Raw genomic sequence first — 10584 nt, 5'->3', positions numbered from 1 at the left:
TGTTCTTTTTTCCTTGAAATTTTACTTAATTTACATTAAAGCATTGAAATCACACAGTATGTATTGAAAAAACCGTTTACTACTCAAATACTTATAGCAATAGACCTATAGTATTAAATAATCACATGATCAATGTGATAATTTCACGCTAGTTTCACTCACGCTCTGACTTTGATCTGCGTCTGACTCAGGGTTGCTCAAGTCGTTATTTGTCAGTTCTTCAATCAATTGTTTGTTTTGTTCACATACCTATTGTTTCAGTTTGAATGTCTTTAAACTTTAGATTAGATTTGTGAATATAGGCCTACAAATTAGTCTAATCCCATAAAATTAACTATTTAAATGTAAAAGTTATACAATAAAATTTATGACTAAACCAGATAGTTGGTGACTATAAAATTTAAGATTTTGAGTCTAAAATTTAGTATGTGACTTTACAAGCGCAACTGTGAATATAAAAGTTAAGATTTTGGGTCTAAGAGTTAGTCTGTGACTTTACAAGCGCAACTGTGAATATAAAAGTTAAGATTTTGGGTCTAAGAGTTAGTCTGTGACTTTACAAGCGCAACTGTGAATATAAAAGTTAGACTGGGAAGATTCAGGTTTGTTATGTAAACACAAATCTTTTTTCACAAACATTAACGTGCTTTCTGTCGTGCTTTTGTCATTCGTCTTAGATTGAATTTTCAAGCACTTCTACCTGACAGATTTGTTTCAAAGTTGACTCGTGCATCAAGACTTGAAGACAATGCATTCTGACTGCGAATTTGACTTAATTTGATGACCATGTTATCTATTTGATGCCTTTGCTAATATTTAGGAAGATACCCACGCTTTTGCTTATAGTAATTTAAATAGTATAGTATTACTAATTATTTTACGAAAATAATTTATTTTCTCCTTTTTAGTGCAGTTTCACATAAAAACTTGTTATTAAAACCTTCTTTTATAATTTCTGTTCATTCTTTCAGTAGATTGTCGCACCCTGAGCGGCAACATGGCGTCGCTGTTAACACAGCTTAGAATGCTAGCTCTGACAAGTTTAGCAGTTATCATCGTGTCTATAAATTTCGGTGCGTCAATTTTATGTATTTTTTAGAATTTAAAAAAAAAATTCATTAACCATGATTACATACTGCTGAATAAGGACCTATAAGTGCCGCATTTGGTGTTCACTATTACCGTGTGCTTTGTTTTTTGTTTAAGAGTGATCAGTGTTTCTTCCAGACTTTTTTCTCCGGGGGGGGGGGCAGGGCACTTGAAATTTTCGGGGGGGCGGTAGACTTTCTTCGGGGGGGCGGACACTGTTAAAAGTATATATTTTCTATATAAATTATATAAATTTCATTTCGTTCGGGGGGCGGTAAAAATTTTTCGGGGGGGGGGGGAGAGATGCCGGGAAGAAACTCTGAGAGTGATTTTCACGGTTTTAATACAAATTCAATAACCGCGCCAGGTTCCAATTTATCTTAATTTGTCAAATGTTTCAGTTATATTACTTGTATCTATTAAACACATGAGGAACTTAGAGGGGGAGGGGTTAGATACTAGTGTTTCTGTAACCAGATTATTTCACACGTCCACATTAATTTCAGGTGTGGCAGATTCTCGTCTTCAAGAAAATAAACAGGTGAGTTGTGTTATATACAACGTTATTGTTATCACTTCCAAAATATTTATTATATACATGCAACTTATGGTGTGATGATGACATTTAATAATAACTGACAAGACGAAAAAAACTTTGCCCTGATAAAGTGCAATGAACTTTGTAATCCCAATATTTTATGATAATTGCTTTTTACTGAAGTTAAAATATACGACACTCGTGAAGTCATTGACATTATATCTACTTCCCGTGTTGTGATCGATAAATGTTATCGATCTTTAAATAATGCCAAATTCATCAATATAAACTTTTTTTTAGAAATATGCAATTTAATTGTTTTCTTTGTTAAAATTTAATTTTCTTACATTCTCTACTGTTCTGAGATGCCCTCCTAAGTTGGATACACTTATTCTATTTATTTTCAGCATTTTAATTAGTAAAAATTAAAAGATAAGAGTTTTGATTAAGTTAACCGAAGATAACATTTTCTTAAGTTATTAATTTCCACTTATCAAGGCAGTGAGATTATGTTTAGTGATATTAAATTTCTTTCCCTAATTACAGCATAGATTATGCCTATATGTTTTCTCCTCTTAACAAAATAGTCTACTAATCAAAGCAGTGAGTCTAGGCTTTGTTATCTCTACTTACTGAACTGTTCCACTTATCAAAGCAGTGGTTTTATAATATCTATTTCTTTGTTTTTATTTTACTTAGTTATTAGTAGCCTAATTGTGTATATACAGAAATTACATATGTCTCCATTATATTGGTTTCTGTTCTGTCTTTCTTCCCTCTGCCATCTGTAGTTATAATAGATTGATTATTTTTGCACTATTATCACCACTGGAAACAGTCGTCTAAATGTACTATATATATATATATATATATATATATATATATATATATATATATATATATATATAAAACAATGTATGTTTGTTTGTTTGTCTTTTATGCATTACTACCTCTTATCACATCGCTGTGATACTTTGGGAAGTTGAGAATATTCCTGGAGAGGTTTCGGCGAAAAAAAAAAGTTCAAATTCTCAGGGGTGGCGCCCCGGTGGGGCGCGATTTGTTTTTTCTCTTTATACGGTATGTAAAAATATAAGTGGATTGAGGGTTCTCACCCTTCATCCGATCGCGATCAAACTTTGGGGAGTTGATAACAACACTGCAGGGAAGGGTTCTGCAAAATAATCATTTTTAAATTCGCAAGGGCGGCGCCACGGGAGGGTGCGATTTTTCTCTACATCTATATATATAAAATCAGTGTCTGTCTGTCTGTCTGTCTGTCTGTCTGTCTGTCTGTCTGTCTGTCTGTCTGTCTGTCTTTTATGCATTACTACACCTCTCATCACATTGCCGAGAAACTTTGGGAAGTTGTTGAAAATATTCCTGGGCATGTTTTTAAACAATCCTAATTTTATTAAATTTTAAGCTTTGAATTAAAAGTAAATTAAAAATGTAAACAACGTTCAGTTAAAACTGCCACCTTCGCGATATTTAATATGTGTATGCGATTTTTTTTTTAGAGTACCACAGGAAAAGTTGAAGATTTAAAGATTACATTAGGCAGCGTTTTTCAACATCCATACTTTGATCAAAGTTGCTATAGCAAAAAAGTCATTCAGAATAGAAGATACTATGTTATCGTGTATGAACAAGCTGAACAGGATGATGACTTTATAGGACTCGTGGACCCTAATCGCCCACCATTGCAGTATGTTTTGACAGCCGAGTGTAGTAAGTAACAGTTCGCTGAAAATTGTGCATTCTTTTCTTATAAAAATCTCTTCAAAGTTACTTTTGCACACAATGGCATATGTAATTAAAAACTAGTGTATATATAAAAACAAACACAAATTTAAAATATGCATAGATTGTTTTTTCTAAGTAGTTGTATACATATTATTTGATTTTTTTTCATTCTGTACACTTTCTTCATTCTTTGGTTGCCAATATACAACATGATGACTATAAAATATTTTATTTAATATATTTTATCCCCTCCCCAACAATCTCTTGTTACAAAACAAAACCGCATAAAAATTTCCTTATTCGATACCAGTCATACCGTTTATCCACAATTCGAATTTTTTTCTTTTGTTTTTTAAGTAATTTTCTTGTAAAATATGGTAACATTACTCACACTCCGTACATTTTATTACCCCCCCCCCCCCCCCCCACCTCTTGGTGGCTGCTTTCTGAACACTAGCTAAAACATTGTTTTGATTAATTTCTTTTTAAAAATGTGTAATATCTTTCTTTTTATCCCCCCGCCCCCCCCCCCCCCCCCCCCCCGCCATGACATACACCTTTACAAAATTACAAACACCCAACGACCTCAATGAGTAGGCCTGCGAGGTTGTTTCTCAGCAATTTGTATCTAGGCTAGTAAGATGGCGCACAGAGCTCCGATACCCAAGAAGACGTTCTCTGTGGAATACATAAAAAGATGTTTTTTTTAAAATGCCAACGCGATCTTCAAGCCATCCTAATATATAAAAGCCCATATGTGCACGTCTCTCTCTCTCTCTCTCTCTCTCTCTCTCTCTCTCTCTCTCTCTCTCTCTCTCTCTCTCTCTCTCTCTCTCTTTCTCGCACTGTGGCAAAATATTTTCGCAGGGTATCATATCAGAATCTTCAGCGATATATGGAGAAGTTGATACGGACTTTTGTTAAAAATAATATGGTAGATGTTTTAAATGTATAACAAACATTTTATTTAAAGAAGAAAAATAAAAAATAAAGGCATATTCGAATGCAGAAAAACAGTTTTAATTATGCAACGGGAAAAGTGTTTATAGTTGTGAAAAAGAACGCATAAATCAATGACGTCAAATGCCAATTGTTTACAGTAAGGAAAGTACACAAAACTCATGGCGTCATCATCCGATTTTAGAATATTAAAAAATGAACTATTTCATTCAAATTTAATTTAGATCTACGTACGCCATGAAATGTATACAATACAATTTTTTTCGGCCTAAACTTATAAAATTTACTTTATCTATTTGGATTCTAGATCTAGACTAGATCTACGGAAAAACTAGACGTAGACGCTAAGATCTAGATTTAGACTATCTACTCTAGAATCTATTCCCATAATAAATTTCTATATTAAACTATCTCAGGCCTTAATTATTTTATAGAAATCTTTGTTTCTTTAGCTATGGAATTGGCTAACTTGGGATAAAATTTACTTTGAAAGAATAGGGCTATTCGCATAAGTTATGTTTCTTAATTAGGTCTTCTATTCTTCATGAATCAAAGGTGCCCAAATAGCTGAGATGATAGTGTAATTGATACTATTCGGGTGGTACGGGTTCGAGACAAACCAAGTCAATCTTAATTTTTTTCAATTTGTTTTTTGTTATATGTGAATGTTAAAGTTGCCTTTCGGGACTTGACGGGACACTGGTATTCACCTGTTTCTGTCTTCTCGGCATATGATGCGATTGTGTGGTCAGACCCATGCTCAGCCGAAATCAGTAGCGTAGCGAGGGGGGGGGGGGGGCGGGGGGGGGGGGGACATATGTCCCCGGGGCGCCGAGCTTAGGGGGCGCCAAAATAGGTTGGAAAAATAAATTGAAAGGTTGAGGGGGGTGCAAATTGAAAGTTTGAGGGGGGGTGCAAATCAAAATCTCGAGGGGGGACGCAAATCGAAAGTTTGAGGGGGGGGGGTGCAAATCAAAATCTCGATGGGGGGGTGCAAATCGAAAAGTTTGTCCCCGGGCGCCGGGTAGGGTCGCTACGCCTCTGGCCGAAATAGGTGTTTTTAAAAGACATAACTACCATTGAACAGCCGGGTTTTTAGAGAAATCTTTTAAGTCTCTTAATTTTAAGTCTCTCAATCAGCGAGTTCATTTATTTTAATATGGTATTGTGTTGACTAATACTGTATATAATTTGGTTTTAATTTTTCTAATAGGTATTGGTAATAGGTATTGCTAGTTTATGTTATTTTAAACAAAAATAAACTTAGATAGTACATAAAACAAAACCCTTTTTTTTCATAATCTTAACAATGTTTCATTCCAATGCTCTTGATCAATAAAATGTTTCTTTTCCTAAGTATCCGATAATAACTTTTTTGAAAGCTGAATTACAATTCATTTCATTACTCACTTTCCGTAGGTATATACATTTTCGTTATGCATCTCTACCGTTTCTTCCCCTTTCACCTTCGAACGAAATTGAATAAAAAAGTAATTCATACACCCCCCCCCCCCCCCCCCCCCCGCGCACACACACAACCCCCAAACCCTCTTCTGGACAGTTTTAAATGCTGCTCCCCGGAGATAAATATCTAAAAGAAAAACCAGGTATCCTTTTGTAAAGAATAGAGATCTAAAAGTCACCAGAATCGCCCGTGTAACGGGTACCGATGGAAGTGTTTATTATAAAGGACAGCAGTCATTGTGGAGCACAGATAATCATACCGCACAATGGGCATACGTGTGAATGATTTTGTAGGGATATAGGGATAAAAATAGATTTTTTTGTGTGGGAAAGTGTATGTTAAATTATTCTGGGGGATGAGCACATGCATATATAGAAAAAATGATGATATGTAAAGAACAACGGAAAATAAATTGAAAGCCACCCCCTCATAATTACCAAACCTGCCTATACCGATAAACAGTATCATATGAATATTAAAAAAAAACTTTACTAACGACTGGCTACGATCGATGAAATTTTAGGTTGGAATTTAAAAAATAACACAAAGCATATAGACTGACCTGAGTGTAAAAGGCGTGCTCCGTTCACTGATGCATCCATTCCTTGATTCCAGTACCTGAGTTTAACAACTGGATCCCACACACCTGACGACCGATTTTTCAAATAAATTTAGTTCTACATCCGTGCTATGTAGTGATTTTTATTTACAGCAGAATCAGTGGCGAAGAAAGGGATGTGTAACTGAGGATTTAGAATCCCCCTACAGAGCCATGCTCGGCCGGAATCGTTTTTTTTAAACAATAAAAACAGGTTGTATGAGACTTGGCAAGACACTGGGCAGGTGAAATAGAGTTGAGCAGGTCACCTATGATTGTGTAGTCAGACCCTTGCTCAGCTGAAATCAGTGTTTTTAAAAGACAAAAAAACAACGTATTTTTGAATGTGGGGTCTGGTTATTTTGTGATAATAAGTGACAGACGTGATGTCATTTATTGATGACCCCCGAAACCAACAGTTATCTAACTAGATAACAGGTAGTCTAGTACGTTTTAAAATCTTAAACTCCAATACTTTTTTTTTAAATTAGATTTTCAACCATCTTCCAAAGTAATTTTTTTCTAACTGTAAGAAAAATATAAGGATTTATGATATCCAACCTTTTGTAACAAAGTTTGCTTATCACCATTGCTGGAGTTTTAAATTTGAATAGGTATTGCAATTTTTTTTTTTATCATTTGCATTGGTCGCAAATACGTGTAAGCTATTTTATGAGCGACACAATGAATGTTTGAAGAAACAAATTATCTTTTTCAATGGCTTTTAAAAAGCTTATTATTATAAAGCTTTAATTTACATTTCTTTCATTTTCTACTTTCTAGTAATAGTAAAAATTTTGAAACAGCAAATAAATATTAAATGTTCAAAAATTAAAAGTTGTATATATATATATATATATATATATATATATATATATATATATATATATATATATATATATATGTATACACACACACTCACACATATATATATATATATATATATATATATATATATATATATATATATACATATATATATATATATATATATATATATATATATATATATACATATACATATACATATACATATACATATACATATACATATACATATACATATACATATACATATACATATACATATACATATACATATACATATACATATACATATACATATACATATACATATACATATACATATACATATACATATACATATACATATACATATACATATACATATACATATACATATACATATACATATACATATACATATACATATACATATACATATACATATACATATACATATACATATACATATACATATACATATACATATACATATACATATACATATACATATACCTATACGTATACGTATCCGTATACGTATCCGTATACGTATACGTATACGTATACGTATACGTATACGTATACGTATACGTATACGTATACGTATACGTATACGTATACGTATACGTATACGTATACATATACATATACATATACGTATACATATACGTATACATATACATATACATATACATATACATATACATATACATATACATATACATATACATATACATATACATATACATATACATATACATATACATATACATATACATATACATATACATATACATATACATATACATATACATATAAATATACATATACATATACATATACATATACATATACATATACATATATGTATGTATATATATATATGTATATATATATGCATATACATATACATATATATATATGTATGTATATATATATGTATATATATATGCATATGTATATTATAAAGCTGTTAATTTTTATAGAAGCTGAGCATACATTTAACTAAAAAACAGCAACAACAAATCAAAAAATGGTCGGCTCTCAAGCGAGATTTTAAACATACGTTACCGTAAAAAAACAGCTTACTGCTGTCGGCTAGTATTATTTAACCTCTACACTTTAATTATCTTCTTAAGTAAACTTTTAATTAAATTTTAACGACTTTAATATCTAATTAGATTTTGAAATATAATTCTTGAATTTTGATCAAAGACGAAGATATCTGGAAAGTTTAAATGAAATCGCTTCATTTGAGAAGGGTCCAAATAGAGTTAGAAGGTTAGCCACAAATCCACAAAAACATACTTTGAACTAAATAAAAGCTTAAAATATTAAAGTACTATTACTTATCAAAATTTTTAAAAATATTTTAAAAGTTAAACAATATGGCTACCTGGTCTAATTTTTGAATCAAATACTTTGCTGACATATTGAGGCTTGTCAGATCTCCAATCGGTCATCCCCCCAAGCCGATAGTAAGCATTTTCAAGCCGAGGGTAAAACTTGAATTTCATGGGAAACGTTCCAGAGCAGTAACAGGGGTTGTGGCTGACCTTTGCGCAATCAAGTGGGTCGATAAGCCAGAATACATCACAGAACTGAAACAAAAGGCATATTAAGGCGTCAGTAGTAGTTTATAAATCCTGAATAAATGTTACAAAAGAATATATTCCCTCAAAAACCTGATGGTCGGTATGTGTATAGTCGTTTCATTGGCTAAACTCGATATGTCTATTTTATTTCTTCCTGTTTTATCTGAGTGAAAAAAAGTTATTTATAAATTTATATGCCTTTTACCAAGTCATTTAGTATCAGGAGAATAGTTTCTGGTGATTTAAAATACGATGAGATTAGCGCTTCAATCTTTACCAACTGTATGTAGCAAGCTCGCTAATTTTTAAACCATTGCAGTGAGCCGAAATACGTTTACAAAAATAGAATATCATCATATCCATATAGTTAAATTTAAAGTAACAAAATGAAATATTTTTTATACAAACTAACTTGTTGCCAATATTTTGTGCCATCGGAGCAGTCATATATTCTTCGACAAACGAGAACACTTATCGTCCAATCCCATTCCACGGGAAGAGTTGTGTTCTCTTCATAGATGTCAACGTGCCCTACAATTCTCCCGGTGTAGCGGCAACTATAGTTGACACAATCTTTCTCATATCCTTCGATTTCCATAGGAAATACTGGCATGCAGTTTAGTACATCTGCAGAAGAAACAAAATTATATACAATTTGTTTTAGCGAACTTTAAATCAAATTCTAAATAAAAGTTGTGACATAATTTAAAACGAAAGCTGCTTTTGAAAATGTCAAGCTTCTTGGCGTATCCGTGCACAGGCTATCCTAATATATAAAAATCCGTGAGCGCACCTCTCTCTCTCTTTTTCTCTCTCTCTCATTCTCTCTCTCTCTCTCTCTCTCTCTCTCTCTCATTCTCTCTCTCTCTCTTTCCCTATCTCATTTTCTTTCTCTCTCTCTCATTCGCTCATTCTCTCATTCTCTCTCTTCTCTCTCTCTCTCTCTCTCTCTCTCTCTCTCTCTCTCTGTTCGTCCCATTTTTCCAGGGCTATGAGATCAGTATCTTTAGCAATATGTAGACAACTTATGGAGTTTACAGTAAATTATACAAACATTTCCGGATAATATCCACCGCTATATAATATCCAACCCTTCGTATGTTGAGTTCAAGCAAAATAAAACATGAACTCTACTTCATCTTCTCCATGGACCGCTAAAGAAAAATACTAATTTTTACTCTTTCTAAACTGTTTTAACAACAACATACAAAAAATGTATAACATACTGTCTAGATCTACCTGGTAAGTAAACCATACTAATGAGAATTACTGAAAAAATCAGAACTTTATCCATGTTGGTCGATGTTGCTTGCAGCCTCAATTAGTTGTAAGAAAAGAACATTAAAAAATCTATTGGCTACAGTTAGCGACAAGAGAAAAAATAGAAATATCTTAGCCTTAGGGAATGTTATCTATTTGATTTTTAAAGAGTAACCTCTGAAAAAATCCACTACCTTAGTTTTGTGCAAAATGGTACGGAAATTGCAAAACCTAAAATGCGCACCCCCTTGGTTGTCTTTTACATATGAGTCTTTCATAAGTTTATAAACTGGAGAGGTTTCTGTAAAAAAATAATATTTATTTAGGGCGGCATCCATGAGAGTGCGATTTGGTCCCCAGGGCTTTCCCTTGAGCGCTATGGCGCTTACGTTCATTTTAAACAGTGGAATAGACTAAGGATATAATGAAGTGTTATGTTCGTTCAAACCTAGGCCAAACAAAAATTAATTAGTTAAAAAGAAAAGCAAGAGTAAATAAACCGGGAGTGATATCCCCTAAACTTTCT

At 32.8% G+C, this 10584-nt stretch overlaps 1 protein-coding gene across 1 annotated transcript; it reads right to left on the bottom strand.

The window, feature by feature from the left end:
• Nucleotides 1-3947: 3947 nt before the first annotated feature.
• On the bottom strand, nt 3948-10243 carry LOC131933396 (uncharacterized). Its single transcript, XM_059290170.1, has 5 exons — nt 10038-10243; nt 9211-9425; nt 8600-8804; nt 6361-6444; nt 3948-4051 (listed from the first exon to the last, which is right to left on the bottom strand). Exons 1-5 carry the CDS (start codon nt 10090-10092, stop codon nt 4002-4004), a joined length of 609 nt encoding a protein of 202 aa, XP_059146153.1. The 5' UTR covers nt 10093-10243; the 3' UTR covers nt 3948-4001.
• Between the last annotated feature and the right edge of the window lie 341 nt (nt 10244-10584).

This window comes from Physella acuta, unplaced genomic scaffold (genome assembly GCF_028476545.2).
Source record: "Physella acuta isolate Inbredline_101_S28 unplaced genomic scaffold, ASM2847654v3 ptg000107l, whole genome shotgun sequence".
Taxonomy (NCBI): domain Eukaryota; kingdom Metazoa; phylum Mollusca; class Gastropoda; family Physidae; genus Physella; species Physella acuta.
Note: the sequence above shows the minus strand (reverse complement) of the source record. Positions and strands in the feature narration are given on the sequence as shown.